The sequence below is a fragment of the Anneissia japonica genome, unplaced genomic scaffold (genome assembly GCF_011630105.1).
Source record: "Anneissia japonica isolate Jap-2015-1 unplaced genomic scaffold, ASM1163010v1 scaffold8323_len89300_cov191, whole genome shotgun sequence".
Lineage (NCBI taxonomy): Eukaryota > Metazoa > Echinodermata > Crinoidea > Comatulida > Comatulidae > Anneissia > Anneissia japonica.
In genome coordinates, this window is record NW_022710586.1 from 1 (window position 1) to 19,159 (window position 19,159).

Here is a 19,159-nt window from a genome sequence, read left to right on the forward strand (position 1 = left end):
GGGTTTTAAATTAAACTTGACAAGGTTTAAATTCATGTGCCATTACCGTCGTCAGGCACGTCGTAAGGTATTCGTATCACTTTTCAGATAATTTAAAGCACGTTTCAGGTCATTTTGAATATTCCAAAACTTTCCAAAATTTACGTGCCGTACGCTTATTTCTACGCCCACAGCACATACTGAAGCTGGAAATTACGTTTCGGTTACATGTGTTGGGTTTCTGACACTGTATTAATACAACCGTGCGCACGGACGTTAAGACGTATGTGTACACATTCGTAAGTCCTTAAAATTCTCAAAATTACTCATTAAATAGAGCATGTTTTAGCATATAATACTTTTCAATCAGAACCGTGCGTGCTTCGTGAGGGTCCAAGTATGGCGGATCACCTAACTCGTCCTCAGTGACAAGTTCAAATCTAGTGTTAAAATTACTTCTGTGTTCATTATAATTTTGTCTAAAGATTTCGACTATAAAGCTAAGTCAGCGTAAAACTGAAAAATACTCAGATTTTGGATTCATTTTTCGAATAGTTAACCCTCGTTAACCCTAAAATGACTTAGTTTATTATAATCCTTAATCATTTATTAATTAATATCTGTTAAAATTAGAATTGGCGAATTTTGGCCAATTTATGAAAATTGAAGTTGAAATATACTATACTTTTATAGGTCATGTAAATGTTCCATAAAAATTCGAAACTTTTCTTGGAGGAAAATATTAATATGTTTGATATTTTATGAGAGATAAATGTATCAGCTTCTAAATAGAAAAGATTGCGCAGCCATAATGATTGACAGTATGTAGTGCGCATTGAGAAAAGAAGGTGCTCTCCATTTCGTCATGTTCAATTTTTTGGTCAACTATGCCCGCTGAAAATTTGATGGCGGGGAACACATGGGACTTCAAAGGCATCGCGCAAACGTTCTTTACGCGCTGCGGCAACTTTGATCTTGGTTCATTTGCATAGCGCTGCGTGCGCATGGCTTTGCCGAGTGATCTCCTTCTCAATAATACCTCCATGGTTATTCTAGGACGTTTCATGATTCTTTATCACTAAAAATTAACAAACACTCATTTTGACGCACTCCGTTCTGTAGTGTGTGTCTGCTGTTGAAAACAAACTTCCTAGCCTATTGTGACTGGCTATGATAACTGAGATGGACCATGTTATTTATTAATAATATTTTGTTTGGGATGGAAAAAAGGAGAGTCAATTTCCCCAAAATGCTCCAACAGCACATAGTTTACTGTGCACTATGGACAGTATGGCTATGGAATTTACTAACCACACAATCCACAATCAGGTGATTAAGTCGCAAAACTTTATCTGCCTTTGGTGGATTAAGTCGCAAAACTTTAGCTTCGTTTTATGGCACCATTTACTCTAGGTAGATGGCGACTGGTTTCGTTAACGGTTGGTACATTTCTTACAAACATTCAGCCAAAGGCCAGTGAAAGTTGAGACGGCAGCCAGGTTTTTATCGATGTTTGCCATTCGTATGTGTGCCATCGTAAAGTCATGGTTTGCTGGAGTTGCGTTTAATTTAAATCTCCGAACTTCTGAAGCTGAGATATTCTATGAATGTAGGCTTGCATCGCAGGGCTACAATTTAAAAACGGGTGACCAAATAATGAATTAGGTGCTAAATTTTGATTTAATGCTAGGTAATTAAAAACAGACATTCAGTCCGAGTTCAAAAATTTGAGGGGGTTCACTAGAAATCATCAGATATCAAAATTGAAAACCATTGCAAAAAAAACTAGATATTAGATGTTAGAAATGAAGCAGAGTGATCAAACATGACCGTATTGGAAGTGTTTTAAATATTTATCATGTTGTGTTTTTACCATAATTGTTTAGTACCTCTGAAAATTGGTAAAGGCCTACCCTTTTGGAATGTTTTTAAGTCCATTAAATTTATGTTATATTTCTGTGCATTATCATTGTGTTAATCATTTTTTTTAAATTTGTTGCAATATTTCTTTTATTTTTACTCTTTGCAGAAGAACCAGATAAATTGCATTTGAAGTCAGCCACCAATCCAAGCTATGTCAGAAACAAATGGTCTTTCGCTTTGGATTTTGTGCCTTATCCTACAGCTTGTGCTTTCTAGTGCATCAACCCCAACACCATGTCCTAAGGTGGTGGACCACAAATATTTCAACTGTAGCCATCATTCATTGGAAGAAGTACCAAAGGGGCTACCTTCAACTTTAGAAGTTATTGTTCTCTCTCACAACCGTATAAAAAAGCTTGATGACGACTCCTTTCAAGGACTACATAACTTAGTACAAATTGATGTTTCCTACAACTCCATATCCAAGATCTCGACTGCTGCTTTCAATCATTTAACCAAGCTGGAGACTCTCATCCTGAGGAAAAACCAACTACATGAAGCAGAATCCGGTTTGTTTCAAGGCTGTCTCTTATACACATCTAGATGTGTATAAGAGACAGGACCGATAGTTCGTATACTGTAAAGGCAAAATTCGTGTGGCATTACCAACCAACAGGGGGTTTTAAATTGAACTTAAGCATTTTTGGATAGTGGCTGGTGCAAATACGAACTACAGTTTGCGTTGTCACGGCTTTTCAAGGAACGTAAGGAGGTCATTATTTTGATCTTTTTACAGAAAATTCCTGATCAGCTGTTGACCGATCAATTAAAGGTGCATCGCCTTATTAGAAGATTCATTAAAGATAATACGTACATCGAGTGGCCACATAATCCAGATGAAGAACTTGCATTTTGGGAAAAATTGAAGGATTCTTTAAGATAACCACTGTGGAGTTTAAATTTCTTTTAAAGGTTCAAATTTTTCATTTTTGTATGTGGCCACTAGACCCAAAGACTGTGCCCTTCTCCCCGCTGGCCTTTGCTCAGATGCGCCTATTGATTAGGTATCTCCTGCATGTATTTGCCAGAGGTGTAGAGAATTGGTTCACTATAATGAAATGGAGCTTTATAAAATGTAGAGAAATTTTTAATTATGTATTTTTGTATACTATTATATAAATAAACCAGTGAACAAATTCATTATTAACACTAAATGAAGCCTATAATAATGATGATAATACACTGTCTTTTTACACGGATACACTTTATTCACCCAAGTGGTTTTTTTTCTTGAAGGTCGTTCAAAGCCATGTAAAGTAACAAAATATAGGAAAATTAGAATGTAAAAGACAAAATGATAACCACATTTAAACGAAAGGTAAACAAGTACCAAAATAAAAAAGGAGAAAAATAATAATCCATTAAAGTTTATAGTGTAGTGGTTGGATTGAAGCTTCATTTGATGGTTCACAGGAAGGTTTGTGAAATATAGTGTTCAATCAAACATGGTCTTCTCACAAATAATATAATTTTAATTTTGCATGTAAGTTACATAATATTTATTCATTATGTATAGTTATAGTGCTCTTTGCTTATTCTGTGTTGTGTTTATATGTTGCAGATTATTGTTTATGACACTTTAGAAGGTTCTGAACAGGCCATTTCTTATATTGCCTGCAAATCCTTTCCATAGTTCATTGTGTATGACACTTTAGAATGGTCTGAAACAGGCCATTTCTTACTTTGCCCGCAAATCCCTTCCACAGTTTGTTGCGTATTAAACATTTTAGAATGTTCCGAAATAGGCCGTTTCTTATTTTACCTGCAAATCCCTTCCCCACTTCATTGTGTATGACACATTTTAGAAGGTTCTTAACAGGCCATTCCTATTGTACCGACAAATCCCTTCCCCAGTTTGTTTTGAAGGATACAATGAACCATTCCGCTAAGCCACGCCCCTTGGATATTGTTGCTAAGGTCCCACAAAACGACAGTGAAAACATATGCGAACATTTCCGTTTGTAGGACAGTACATGTGTTTGTAGGACACGTACATGTGTTTGTAGGACACACCCATATTCCCGATCTGGTTCTGATTAGTTGGTTGTCAAGTTAGATTCACTCTCTGAAAAGGTCTATTGAGAAGGTACTCAAAACAGGCCATTGTTTTCACAAGTCTTTACCCAGGTTGTTGTGTATGATGACAATGTGTAGAAGGTTCTTATTATTATTAATCTTTCCCCACCACAGTGGTCATTCCATATTCCCACCAGTCCCCTCCTCAGTGTGTGTGTCAGCTATTTGTGCTTTATTAGCTAATAGTTTTCTAGTTATAAATCACATTTAAAACAAGCTGATTTATGTTATTTTTAAAATGTATATATTCATTTGTGCATGACTTGTTTGTAAGTCAAATACTGTAGTTATAAACTATTTTTTATTTAATACATTATTAGTATTTTATTTTGTGCATTAAAACCTACAAGGTGTAGCCTGTGTGACTTGTTTTCATGTTGTGTTAGACACAATTAACTCTTCTTTTATTTAATATACTGTGCATGAATTTAGATTAAAATATTTTCATTTGTACATTATATCACCGGATTCTGTGATTATATGTTAGGTGATTGTGACATGTTTTTTTTTATATTTTGTAAGATGCAATCACATAGTTGATTTATAGATTTAAAAATTAGTACAGTATTTTCATTTGTACATTTATAAGTTTGGTGTGTGCTATTGTCCTTGGTTTCTTGTTGTATAAAACAAAATTTTAATTAGTTTAATTATTTTTAATTAATTTAAATAAGTATTTTTTTAAATATAATTTTATATTAATATTTTCATCTCTATATTATTAGGTATACTTATTTCCATGTGTAAAACACAGTTAAACTGTTTTTTTGACTAAGTAAATACAGTTTCGTTTTAAAATAATGTTCTATTTGACATATTTTCATGTTGTGTAAGACTAAATTAAATGGTTCTTCTATTTATTCTTCTTTTATATTAATATTTTCATCTCTATATTATTAAGTATACCTATTTCCATGTGTAAAACACAGTTAAACTGTTTTTTTACTAAGTACATACAATTTCTTTTTAAAATAATTTTCTATTTGACATATTTTCATGTTGTGTAAGACTCAATTAAATGGTTTTAACTATTTTTCTTTGAAAAAAAAATTAGGGGTATGCTATTTTACTTGCTTTGACATTTTGTAAAACACAATTTTAAATAGTTTAACTATTTAAATAAAATAAATATAGATTTTATATTATTTTCATTTGTATATTGTTAAGTATACTTATTTCCATGTGTAAAACACAGTTAAACTGTTTTGTTTTTTTACTAATTAAATATAGTTGTGTTTTTTTTAAATAATATGCTATGTGACATATTTTCATGTTGTGTAAGACTCAGTTAAATAGTTTTAACTAGTTTTCTTTGATATATATCTAGGTGTATGCTATTTTACTTGGCTTTATTGTATAACACAATTTTAAATAGCTCAACTGTTTTTAAAAATTAAATATAGATTTTTTATAATATTTTCATTTGTATATTGTAAAGTATACTTACTTTCATGTGTAAAACACAGTTAAACTACTTTTTACTAATTAAATATAGTTTCTTTTTAAAATAATATGCTATGTGACATATTATATGTTGTGTAAGACTCAATTAAATCGTTTGATATATATTTAGGGGTATGCTATTTTACATTACGTTTTGTAAAACCCAATTTTAAATAGTTTAACTATATTATTTTCATCTGTATATTGTTAAGTATCTTATACTTTCATGTGTAAAACACAGTTAAACTCCTTTTTACTAACTAGTTTTCTTTTTAAAATAATGTTTTATGTGACATATTTTCATGTGTATTAAAACAGATGGTTTTAACCACTTTTTATTCTTATATATTTAGGGTATACTACTGTATTTTACATGGTTTCACGTTTTGTAAAATACAATTTTGAATAGTTTAACTATTTAAAAGAAATTATTATAGCTTTTATATTAATATTTTGATCTGTATATTGTTAAGTATACTTATTTCCATTTGTAAAACACAGTTAAACTGTTTTTTATTAAGTAAATATACTGTAGGTTCTTTTTAAAATACTCAGTGGTGATGCCAGTAGGAGCCCTGGATCCCAGTTGTCTGGAGCTATTACACAAAAAATATTAATTTTCCTATTCAAAATGTTATTTTGATTGGCAATCACTAATATTGTGGTCTAAAACCTAGTCAGCAAATATCTGGAGCCACCACTGGTGTAACTGTATATTTTTATGTTGTGTAAGACACAAATGATTTTAACTATTTCCCATTAATATGTATTTAGAAATTAGCATTTTAAGCTAGGTTTATACTATGTAACTCATGTTGTGTGAAGCTGGGCACACAAAATCCGTCTCTGCTCTTGACAACGCTATAGCGTCTGCTGTTTGTCAGTGGTATTTTTGTCACATCTTTGTAGAATACGATTCCCTGCTTGAGTCTTGTTGATTTGATATCTCCATAAAATTATGTTAGCTGATACAATGTGCACCTGGCCTAAGATAAAATGTTACATTTTAATCTTAAAAAAAAAAAGAAAATCCGTAATCCCAATTCTACATTAAAAGCTTTTGCTTAACACGTTAACTGCCAGACCATATTTTTAGGTTCCTTCCCATGTGCTAAAACAAGTACACATGTACAAACATGCTTTTTTGAAATTTGATTGTCATAATTTTATCATCAAAATGACATGTCTAAAAAAGTGGCAAGAAAATATTGGGAGATAAGTAAACTCATCACCGGCAATGGGACAGTACTTTTTATTGCCTCTGCCAAGTGCGAGCTTTCTAGTCCGCTTTTTGCATGTGTTGTATATGTTCAGAGGGCACCCACACTTGTGTAATCTAGTGTGCTTCCTGCAACATAACACAACAAACATACATAAGTTATTTGTACATTATCATCTAGGTGTATACTGTACAGTATTCCCCGAATTATCAGCCGTCAAGTCTGTGGTTCTACAATGTATAACAATAAATTAATAAACACTAGAATGTTACCCCGGTTTTGATGAGTATAGTCGTCCATAGTGCCCTCAGCAGCACCCAGTGGGACAAGTATACTCGTCGATGGCAGCAAACATGTTAACAGCCTTAACTGTGCAGACATCTTAGTGATAAATGCACAATTTACATTGCAACAAATTTTTGTACATAGAGAGATTAGTTGGGTATAAAGAATTATCTACAAGAATCCAACTATATCAGGGTATGGGATGCTGTATCAACAAAAAAAGAAACAAGGATCCAACTTTATCAGGGTATGGGATGCTGTATCAACAAAAAAAGTAAAATAAAACAATACAGTAATTCATTTATTTGGTACATGTATGCCAAACATGTACAGAAAGTAGAAATAGTTTAAAATTAGTCAGTATTATAAGTACTGTATTATAAACAGCTGTGTAGTAGCATTTGCTATATTTGATAGTTACATGTGCTTCATTGTTATTTTAGTGTATTATTATTATTATTACAGTAGTGTAATATTATATCAAATGTTTCTTTATGAAAATCCAATGATAAACACTTACTTTATCTAGCGACGTTTGACATCATGAACAATTAAATAATCCTGATGAATTTTTATAATCAGTGTAATACTTTATTAGTCATTTGTATTTTGCGGTATACAGTAGGCCAATTTTTGACAGGCAAGTTCAATGATGAAGAAACCAGGTTTTGTTTGGAATTGTATTATTTTACATACAGAAAATTACTGTACATTAAATGCTACCATTAATTTTACAAGTACTTATTGTTAATACATTTTGCTTTTTTACCATGAAATGCTAACAAAATATTAAAATAAATTTCAATATTTGAATTGCTTCGTCTGTAGACAAAATTATTTGCTTTCAAGTGAAATTACAGTATAATATTCAGTTTTCAGTTTTATTGTTTCACACAATGAACATAAAAAATGAACAAGATACAAGAACATTAATAATTCAATGGTTTGGATTCATTAACTTACGATCAAAATAATATGATCAAAATATTAATAATGTTAGGCTCCTGCTTAATTTTATATGCTCTTCTAGTAGGAATAATGAGATTACAGTATTTTAAAATTTTCCAATTACCACTTGAACATTGGAGGATAACAAGTTGCAAATTCAACATTGTCCATGTTGCATATTTTTCCAAGAAGCTTATCTCTGTGTTTTCCTTTTGGCCCTAACTTTGCTAATGAATGTTACTTCCCTTAAATGGATTATTTTTTAGCTTGTGAATATATATGTGAATACAAAACTGTTGCATGTGAACTAAGATTAATATTTATACTGTCTTTTTTTTCTTGTACTAAATGATCTGCGAAATATGTAATAAAACTATAGACAATAGTCATTTTATAATTGGGTGTGATGTATGCAAGAATCCTGTACATGCTCATTATTGTTCTAGATACATTGATTGGAATTGCATACCATGTAACAGATCTTTATTTCCGTTCAACAACAGTTAAATATAGTACGCGCACAGATATACTGATCATTTCACTATAGCAACTGATGACAGTTTGAGTATAAAATTCAGATGAAACTAACGTTAAAAGAGAGTAATTGCGTTACATTAGGCAAAGTGTGGTCTAAATAGGGAAGTGAACGCCTTTACCCTTGATGAGTTTCAGGTTCCCTCTGACCCGGAGGGATATCCCATCCTGGGTTACGCAAAATATAATGCAAAAACTTTATTTTAACTAAATCATTAAAAATATTAAATTTTTTTAATTAATGAATTAAAAAGAAAGCCACACATCCAAACAATTGTGCACTGGTTGCAAATCATATTAGGCTAGTTGGACACAAGGTTCACATTGAAGTTTGTCCATTAATGGAAGATAATGCGGGAAGGCAAACGGTGAAGGTGATGATGGGCAATACCGACCAACGTTCCTACTATAGCCAATTTGTCAGGGTGCTGGTGGGCAATATTCACCAACGTTCCTATTGTAGCCAAATGGTCTGGGTCCTGGTGGGCAATATCCACCAACGTTTCCACTTGAGGCAAAACAGTCTGGGTGTTGGTGTGCAATACCAACTAATGTTCCTACTGGAGCCAAACGGTCAGGGTGCTGATGGGCAATATCCAACAATGTTCCTACAAAAGGCAAACAGTCAGCGTGCTGGTGGGCAATACCAACGTACCAACGTTCCTATTGGAGCCAAACTGCTAAGGTGCCGATGGGTGATATCAAACAACCTTCCAACTATTAGAGCCAAACAGTCAGGGTGCTGGTGAGCAATACCAACTTTTCTACTGTTGCCAATCTTTGTTCAAAGAATTTGATTTGATTTGATTTATTTTGCATTCAATATCACACACATAACAATAACATTTTGAGAACGAACATAAAAAAGGAGATGAATAATAATTGAATGCCTGGATAACCCATTAAGTCTAGTGATTGTACACCAGACTTATTTCCAATGGGGTCCAGAAGCCAGGGTAATTATTGCACAAGAGCGAATATTTACAGATAGTGATCTGGCAAGGTTTAGAATATATAGTAAAATATATAAAATAGGAACATAGGCCAATTTAAAATTAAAAATTAAAAAAAGTAAAATTACTAATTGAGTAAATATAAAAACTGCATATAGTAAAGGATAAAAACATGAAACATTAAAAATCAGTAAGTAAAAATTCTTTAAGCTTTCTCTTAAACATCCTGTGGTCAGTAATTTCTTTAAGATAATTGGGTAGAGCATTCCAGTCTCGGATACCAGTTGCAAAAAATGAAGTGTGATTAGCACCTTTTGTTTTTGGAACAACAAAGTTATATATCCTGTTTCTGGTGTTGTATCGGTGTTGGCTTGAAATTGGGTTAAAATTTAGGTACATAATCTGGACATTTGTTGTGGTAGATGTTATGAATATGATTGAGTTTAAGATATTTGACACGGGATGTAATATTCAGGTATCCCAGACTGGCAAGCTCTTGATGACCAATATGGGACCTTGGGCCAAAATTTAAAACAAATCTCGCAACTTTATTTTGCGTAGTCTGGAGTCTCAGTTTAAGAGAGTTACCAAGCACACGCAGAATAGTCAAAAAGGCAAGAAATTAGGGCAGAAGTTAAAAGTTTACGACATTTGAAATTGAGGCAGGCTTTCTGTCTGTAAAGAAAAGAAAGTCGCGAGTTGACTATATCATTTGCAATTAAGTTACAGCTAACTGCATTATCAATATTAACTCCTAAATATTTAACATAATTACTTCCTTTAACAGTGAAGCCATTTATCGATATTTGGAATGAATTAACTTTTTTAAGTTTCGTTTTAGTGGCAAAAATAATAAATTCAGTTTTTTTAGTATTTATTGATAATTTGTTGTTGATTAGCCATTGTTGGCATTGGTCAAGGACCTTGCTCAGTTTTCTTGTAATATAATCAGGGTCATGGTGGGCGTATAAAATAGCACTGTCGTCTGCGTATAGCAACAGTTTACAGTCATTATCAATACAAATTTCCATATCATTAATGAAGCATAAGAACAAAAGCGGTCCAAGGATACTTCCTTGAGGCACGCCGTATGTAATGTAACGCTGTTCACTAAAAGCGCCCTCCAGAGAGACTACCTGAGATCTATCGGATAGATACGACCTGAACCATTTGACACAGTCAATTCCCATACAGTCGAGTTTTTCGAGAAGGATTTCGTGGTCGACAGTATCGAAGGCCTTTTGTAGATCAATCAGGATCATTCCAGTGTAAAGGCCATTAGTGATGTTGGATTTCAGGTCGTCGATTAGATTGATCAGGCATGTCTCTGTAGAGTGGGCCTGTCTAAAACCAGACTGAAATTTGAATAAAATATTGTTATCGGCAAGGTATTTTTCAAGTTGGGTGGCAATAGCCCGTTCAAGAATTTTGGAGATGGAGGAGAGGATACTGATTGGTCGATAGTTTTCCGGATTAGTTCAGTTTCCCTTTTTAAAAAGTGGTGAGATCTTTGCAAGTTTCAAGTTGTCCGGAACAGTATTGGTGGTTATAGAGAGATTAATAATATGAGTAATGGGACCTACCAGTACGTCTACTCCATCCTTAAGGAATCTTGTCGGGATATTGTCAAGACCCGTGCTCTTGTTATGATCAAGTGCATTAATCTGTTTTCTAATAAATTCTTCAGAAACATGGCTTAATTTAAACCTGTTTTTTGAAATCGAATTGAGCGATTTTTTTTTAGTAAAGTATCTCTTAATTTGATGTTCATTAAAATATCAGAATTTAACCAAGACTGTGATTTATGTTTTAGTCTTATTTGCTTCTGAGGTGCTATAGTATCGACAATATCAATAAGAATTTTTTTTAAATTAGACCATGCGATGTTAACTTCACAACAGTTATAAATTCTGGAGGACCAATCAATGTCTTGTAGCTTACTTATGTATAACTTAACATCGTATTTTTTCAAAGATCTAATGTGTACTGTGTTATGGAAATTGATAGACTCTACAGCTTTTTTCCTTGTACAATATACCATAAAGTGGTCACTAATTCCGATTTGAAATATACCTGATTGTCTAACTTTAAAATTACTTTTGCATAAAATATGTTCTATGCAAGATATAGAATTTTTAGAAATTCTAGTCACCTCATTGATAATTGATAACAGACCATTGTTAGAAATAAAAGATTTATAAAATCGTGTAAGATAGCTGTCTTTCATAGTGTTAATGTTCATATCACCAAGAATGATTAGTTCATTTGTAGAACATACCATATTAGTCGAGTTTTCTAAATGTTCAATAAATAATTTTGGGTTGCTTTTCGGGGGTCGATAGCATGTGCCCACTGTAATAGGTTTTGATCTCGGTAAGAGAACGTCAACCCATACTGTTTCCATGTCATCGACTTCCAAGTCCTCCCGTCGTGTGACAGCTCTGTTGATGTGTGTGTATATACACACTCCGCCACCTTCGCGATTGCGATCTTTTCTGAAGAGATTGTATCCATCTATATGAATCTCGTTGTCAGTAACGGAATGATCCAACCAAGTTTCAGTCACAGAGATAGTGGTTGCATTTGTTTTAGTAGCCAGAAACCGAAGTTCTTCAATCTTTGGGGGCAAAGATCTTATATTAATATGGATATGGTGTAGACCCTTGGAGTTGAATGCAGTAAAATCGTAATCCTCCATACCTTCAAGTGTAGTATCTCCAGTGGTATCAGTGGTAGAAAGATCGTCGTTAGAGAAACCAAATGGAAACGGCAGTTTATCCCAATAATTGTTAATTTTACCCGGATCAGGGGATATATTAACATCACCAGGTAGCTCTTGGAGGAGGCAAAAGGGACAAATCCAAGATGCAGGACGGCAGTTTTGATATTGTTTGAATACGTTGGGGGAAATTCTTCCACATTTTATATGACATTTCATTTTGCATGAGTCATAATATATGGCTCTATGATTTTTGGCGACGGCTTTAGAGCAAACAGCGCATGGATTCCTTGTTGGTCCTGGGTTAGTGGATACATCACCAGCGAGAATAATGAGGAGGAATAAATTTGTTCGTTGAATCAGAAATCGACATGATCGGGATGATGCAAATAATCTGAGTAATGGAGAATGTAAGTCTAGGTTATCGATACCAGTATTTACTTGCGAAATCCAATTTTCAGCAAAATAATTGATTTCAGGTGAAATTTTGTCATAAACGATTGGTTGCGTTATTGAAGCAAATCTAATGACAATGCAAAGTAGGTGTGCTAATAGGATATAAAGTTTCATTTTCAACGATGTTCAACAATTTAGATCAGATCTTTGTGTCACGCCCTCAGGAATCTAATGGTAAACTCGGCGCTAAGCAACGGTGAACAACAACATAATAGTGCTTTGATCAGCCGGTTGAAAAAATCGCGCCAAGTAGAGTAGGCAATGAAAATGAAAATCTGGATAAGATTTTGAAATATCAATAAAACTCGAATGAAAATATCAGTTATTTAAACCAGTAAAGTTCAGTTCTGTTAAAATTGATATTGCTTTGGGATGATCTTACGGCAAATACATTTGTTGCATGAGCTAGGCCTAGTTAAGTGCTGGTCAGTTCTATGTCCAGTAACCGTTGCAGAGTTGATCTGTCCAGTGACGGATTCGCCTTGGTTAGGCTGAGGACTGGTATGACGTGGCTTAAAAATTCGTAGGTATCAAACGTTAAAATTTCAAAATAAGATGAAAATGAGCAGACTTAACGAAACTCCAAGTTAAAACACTGATCAGTAATAAGAAAGTAGAGTCACAATTTGAAACGTCAAATGTACAAAATTTCAAGAATTTGGAGAACAGTTTAAAGGGTACGTCCACTCACACGTACGTACGTCCACCTGGATTACAATAGTACTGTAACTGTTTGATAGAGGATGCAAAGTGAAAATTTCAAACATTGTACAGTAAATAAAAACCAGGAAAAATGTATGGAAACAATTTTTTTAATTTATTAAGATAAGAGAAATCAATGGTATTTTTAGGCATCTAAACAAAAACAACATTGCATTATCCTTGGTATTTACAAATTTTATGTACAGTATTAACCTATAATAATGACCTTAAACGATTTTAAAAAGAAAGTTGAGTATGAAATTACTATACAACACTGGGCACCTGGTAGATTCAATAGGTTATTATAACTGAGGATACAGTACCACACACTTTTGCTCTTACCATGGTGAGTCTATGTGAATGCATAATTCTGTAATACCAAAAGGGTTTTATTGAGATTCACAAACCACAGCATCAGATCAGAGAAAGTCCTGTTGAATTAAAAGAAAGTAAACTATGTGTCCACGCAAGCAGATCCTTCCTCATTCAGTGTAACATATTTTTTATGACTTCTTTGTTAACTTGGCAGTAATGTTTTGACTGTAGTGAGTTTGTGGTTATTAGGCTTAATTCCAAATAGTGTTGTTTTTTTTTGTATTATCCAGCAATAAAATAGATAAATCAATAACCAATATCGAAAGTAATCACAGATATGAAATAACAGTAAGTCCATGCTTAGTATTCATATAATTTTGTTTTATGAACATCTTTCTCTTCGCACTCTCTCGTTTTGTTGTAGTAGTAGAAATACCCATCTTTACGTGTCAGCTTCTTAATGTAACCATTATGCGGCCACCTAGTAATCTGGGAAAACAAAGATGCAGGTATATAGAAACTTTAACAAGATTATCAAAAACAGCAACACTATCACAAAAATTAACATTATAAAACATCAGAATAAGAATGACATTAAAATAAGATCAAGCTGGTCCTTACGGGACAACCAATTTTATTTCTTGAGCTTCTCATACAGCAAACTCCTATCCCTTTCAATTATTTGCCAATGCTGTAAAGCTCAAAGTATCAATACTTTCGCTACCTGAATCAACTTATCAAAATAAGTATTCAGTTTGTACTTACTTCTCTCTGAGTAGATAAGTATTCAGTTTCATCTCTATAGCCAGCAAGTTGAAATCTATAGGCCTCTTCCACCTCATCTGACCACGTCTTAGGCCTCCTGATTGACTTTGGCTGTGGTGCGTCAACACTTGCACTCATTTTAAATGTTATACTAGTACAAGATACAAGATACTTTTATTGTCACTTATTTAAAAAATTCACAAGTAAAATTCTTTTTCTTGATGCTTATACATGTAATGAATATAAATATAAATACAAAAATAACACAGAGGTTAGTACAAAAAAAAAACCACAAATCGGTGAACAGCACACACATAATTATAGCACAAGGTATTGCAATGGGAATTCATAGGTCAAAGTTAGCATTATAGATATAAACTGAGTTGTGAGTATCTGAAATAAAGAAGTTTCATCTGTATATTTTATTCAATAATGCAGATGACTAGGCCTATGCCTACATTCAATTTTTAAAGTAGACCCACAGTATATTTAAATTTAAAGAAAGTTTTAAGTTTATAATACTAATGCTTCTGGTACACCACGTAGATAGTTCTGAAAAGATTGTTGGTTGAGAATGTCTTGATGTTTTACTTGGTTGAGTTACTTCAATCGTTTTCAGGAGTACAGTAAGCTTTAAGTTGTAATATCAGGATTTATTTATGTTTTCATTTACCCAGGAAAATTTAAAACCAGATTGAAATTAAATGAAAAAAAAAATAAGCCAATATGCCTAGGGCCTACTACATCTATCTATTAATTACTAATACTATTTTTTTTATAATGCTGTAGCCTGTACAATACAATAAAATTTTAAACAATAAATAAAAATAAAATTAAAATTGACAAGAAGAAATATCATCACAAATGAAATTGAAATTCACATTAATCAGATCAGCAGCCTAGTCCTATATGGTTATTATTAAAATCAATTACTACTACGGCAGAGTACAGCAGCTACCACTATTATTAGGTAGGCCCCGACCTAGGCCTAGAGAAAGAGGCCCAGCCTAGGCTACTCCTCTGGGTGCCTAGACTGGGCCTGCCGCCTAGGCCCAAGCCAAACTAGGCCTAGACCGGACTCCTCCTCGGCCGTATTTTTAGGCATTTCCTTTTTATAGTATAGGGTAAAACATACCTGTTGTATGGCAAAATTATTTTGAGAAAGGTTGAGTTACTAATCAGATCCCTGGTTTCGTCGTCGGTGATATCGTCGATGAATGAATGAAGAAACGGTTTTCAAGATACAACAAAAGCTGGTTTATTTGTTTTCGACGCGTAATGTTTTCTTTGTTGCCTAGATACAGTAGCGTGCCAAATGCATGATGGGAAAGTATAGTTCAAAGCAAAATGGTGATTGGTTAATTTAGCGTGAGAAAGTCGTCGGGTGCAGTAAGCATCTTTCGGAAGGCCAGTCAATTCGAGCGCATGTCAGTTCGAGCGGATGCCAGTTCGAGCGGATGCATTTAGTGCGAACTATACAAGGGCGAATTTATCGTCGCCGTATTCTTGTACAGTAATTGTTTGTTTTAAATGCAAAAAAAAAAAAATGCTCTGATTACTAAGGTTATGAAAGGTTTGTAGTACTTTTTGATAATTACTCCATGTTTGAATTACAGTCTTGGCAACTCCGACTACCAAGATGGCCGCTAACAAGTTAAAACTATAATAGAATTGCGCACTTTTCAGCTTAAAAAAGAAGAAAGTGTATGTTTTACTAGAGTGCACGAGAAGCACACAAGACGAGTGACCATTGGGGTGGCTAGCCACCACCCCCCTTCCCCAGATCCGCCACTGTATGTTTTATTGTTGCTGTTATTATTATTATTGTTGCTGTTGTTATTATTATTATTATTATTATTATTATTATTATTATTATTATTATTATTATTATTATTATTATTATTATTATTATTATTTTTACTATTATTATTATTATTAGGCCTATTATTATTATTACTATTATTATTATTATTATTTTTACTATTATTAAGTGTTTTTTTTTTCTTTCGCGCTTTTTTCACTTTTATGGCATTGTTTAGCATCATTTTGTCTGTATTTTAAAGTTTTAATTATTTAAATGTTTAATGCTTTTATATTGTAATTCCTCCAATCTTATTATTGAATTTGTATTATACTATTATTATTATTATTAATATTATTATTATTATTATTATTATTATTATTATTATTATTATTATTATTATTATTATTATTATTATTAATGTTGTGATTCTTTCGCGTTTTTTATTTCTATGAAAATTTAGCCTCATTTTCACCGTATTTATCGTTGTACACTTTTCATTAATTTGGATCAAGACGGCACGTACGAAATTATCTTCAATCACACACATGCACACGATAATCGAGACGCTACGTACCGTAACTCTCTCATTGTGTTGACGTTGGGAACGTTTTACCTTCTTATCATGCACGATAATACTTTCTTCCTATTTACAATTTGTATATGATGAAATACTAATTATAGTTCCGTGCATTTTAGACTTCTGAGAATATTCATTGTATTTGTTATTTTTTTAAAGAAACATCGTACCGACGTCATCTAGTTTTCTACACTAATTTAAGTGTATGGGTAGACTCAAAATAATTATAACTCCATGGGTAGACTTGCAGGGTCTTTGTCTAAATTATCACCATAAGCTATAAAAATGTGTAAAATATAAGCGCAAATCTGTACTTACATCAGTGGCGTATCTACTCCCCCTCCCCGAAAATTAGTTAAAAATCACCTTTATTTTGCGAATTCGCGCCCCTCTCAACTGATCATCGAGCACCTCCCCCACTTCAACTTCGCGCCCCATCACTCCCCCATTTCAAGACATCTAGACACACCACTGGCTTACATGGCCAGATGAATGAAAATACTCAATCGATGTTCCACCGAATCGTAACCAACCTTCACCATGCCCTCACGATGTCACCGGGGACGCAACTGCCAAAAAACTATTTTTGGCAGCGAAGGGACGCTACCAATAATCAATCAACAACCGGGTTTCTGGGTTGATTTGCAAGGTCTACATGGCTCAAATATTTTTTACTAAGGGCTTAATTGGTAAAAATTGCACATCATACCGTACGACGTCACTGAAAACTATTTTGAGATTATTTTTTCGAATAAAGTTATACTAAATAACTTCTAATGACAAACTATTGTCTTCAGTTGTCTTTGTTAGTCATTCAACTGTCACTATTTTTTCGGTGATATTACCATTCCCAATAATCTATAAAACACCCACCTAACAACGTCACGTTAGAGATCGGTGAGGACGCTGTAGTGACGCCCGGGTAGGGTCAATTTCATTGGACTAAATTATTGGTTATGTTAACCACATGCTTACCTAAGATTATACTGACACTGGTTTCAAATCGCGGGCAAGTAGTTAAAATCATCTTAAATCACATACCGGTATTTTTCGAATTATTACTTCTTAACGAAAACTTTCATATATGACCATCCTTATCTTTTATTGTTATATTATTTTTGTCCTGCCTTGTGCGAATTTTATCTATTTTGTACAATGTTTTGATGATGAGAAATAAACTGAACTGATGATTTACCAAAATATATATTGAATCAGAATGGTCTGTTAATTTTATTTGAGTTGTACTTTTTAATGTTTTTATATTAGTAACAGCAGTGAAAATAAAACCATCAAACCGAGGTAAATACGAGTTAATAGCACCTTGAAGTTCATGAATAAGGTGCGAAATCTTCAGGGTCTTTTTAAGATAACGCCCATGGAACGTTACTTTCAATAAACTTTTAATTTAAAAAATGGCGTTTTAAGCAAACTATTGTTGATTCGGTTATTCAGTTATTAACTGTGTTGTCTACTGTTTATGGTCAACTGAAAACATCATGCAAGCGGGTCCGTTTATGGTACAACAACGACTTCACCATCATCAAGTGCTGTGTACGTTACTTATAAATGGATCATTTTCTATTGATTATTATAATACAACGTCGTAAATACAAGTGCATATACTTTTTTCTTCGTTTTTTTTTTTATTATATTTTTTGTCTCTGCAATTTTAGGCGATTTACAGTATATATTTTTATAACAACAACTATAAAGGCCAACTCAGACAGCGTCGGCCGACGCAGCCCGACCCGATTTATCGTCGGAGACAGTCTTGAGAAATATAAACATGTTTAATATTCTACGACGCGACTGCCCCCGACGCACACCGTCGCGTCTGCGTTTAACCAAAGATCTTATAAACACAAGATAGCGTTCTCCGCGATTTACGCGTGCAAATTCTGTAATAAGGCATGAATGGCGCCCTCTTGCTAAATTGGAAACTTTTGACCCTTGACCGCTCGACTTTACCATTAGGGTATCAATCCTGTGAACAGCAGAACAGGAACCATCTCAGATCCATGGCAACAGATAGGACGCCCTCTTCCAAAGCGGATTACTTTTTCTCCATAGAGCTATTAAACAATATTATATTAAAATTAATATAATATTAAGTGTATCATGAATTATAATGTCAATTGATAGATTTAATAATACTGTAGTAGTCTAGAATTAACACTCCATTTCAATTTAAGTATTGGCTGTGACATTATTCATTTAATACTTAAATTACCTTATCTTTATATTTATTTTCTTAATCGTCTTTCTTTTTTTTTAAATCAAGTTTTATATGCTGTTTTGATTTCCTTTATTTTTGTATATTTTTCATTTTGTATTGTAAATGTGTGAACGCACCGTCTCTTAAGAACGTGTGCCACTGATTTAAAAGTGTATGTTCAATAAAGTTATGTTATGTTATGTTATGAACTAGAGTGCTGACAAGATGGCGCAGCAATGCAGAGT

General features: G+C 33.2%; 3 protein-coding genes across 3 annotated transcripts; 1 reads left to right on the top strand and 2 right to left on the bottom strand.

Moving 5' to 3' along the window:
• The first annotated feature begins 2,053 nt into the window (after window positions 1-2,053).
• LOC117107005 (toll-like receptor 13) lies at window positions 2,054-2,785 on the top strand. Its single transcript, XM_033248519.1, has 2 exons — window positions 2,054-2,411; window positions 2,541-2,785. Exons 1-2 carry the CDS (start codon window positions 2,054-2,056, stop codon window positions 2,783-2,785), a joined length of 603 nt encoding a protein of 200 aa, XP_033104410.1.
• An 8,272-nt stretch (window positions 2,786-11,057) lies between these two features.
• Window positions 11,058-13,203, bottom strand: LOC117107010. The gene is made up of 2 exons (XM_033248526.1): window positions 12,472-13,203; window positions 11,058-12,356 (listed from the first exon to the last, which is right to left on the bottom strand). The coding sequence occupies exon 2, from the start codon at window positions 12,297-12,299 to the stop codon at window positions 11,058-11,060; it is 1,242 nt and encodes a 413-aa protein (XP_033104417.1). The 5' UTR covers window positions 12,300-12,356; window positions 12,472-13,203.
• Window positions 13,204-13,334: 131 nt separating this feature from the next.
• On the bottom strand, window positions 13,335-15,608 carry LOC117107009 (meiosis expressed gene 1 protein homolog). Its single transcript, XM_033248525.1, has 3 exons — window positions 15,454-15,608; window positions 14,319-14,469; window positions 13,335-14,042 (listed from the first exon to the last, which is right to left on the bottom strand). The coding sequence occupies exons 2-3, from the start codon at window positions 14,454-14,456 to the stop codon at window positions 13,914-13,916; spliced, it is 267 nt and encodes an 88-aa protein (XP_033104416.1). The 5' UTR covers window positions 14,457-14,469; window positions 15,454-15,608; the 3' UTR covers window positions 13,335-13,913.
• Between the last annotated feature and the right edge of the window lie 3,551 nt (window positions 15,609-19,159).

What these genes read in the sequence shown, in the direction of transcription:
- LOC117107005 (XM_033248519.1), top strand. Translation starts at nt 2,054, where the DNA reads ATGTCAGAAACAAATGGTCTTTCGCTTTGGATTTTGTGCCTTATCCTA. An exon ending in ACTACATGAAGCAGAATCCG is followed by an intron (nt 2,412 to 2,540) that starts GTTTGTTTCAAG and finishes ATTGAACTTAAG; the next exon opens with CATTTTTGGATAGTGGCTGG.
- LOC117107010 (XM_033248526.1), bottom strand. Translation starts at nt 12,299, where the DNA reads ATGAAATGTCATATAAAATGTGGAAGAATTTCCCCCAACGTATTCAAA.
- LOC117107009 (XM_033248525.1), bottom strand. Translation starts at nt 14,456, where the DNA reads ATGAGTGCAAGTGTTGACGCACCACAGCCAAAGTCAATCAGGAGGCCT. An exon ending in ACTTATCTACTCAGAGAGAA is followed by an intron (nt 14,043 to 14,318) that starts GTAAGTACAAAC and finishes TTGTTTTCCCAG; the next exon opens with ATTACTAGGTGGCCGCATAA.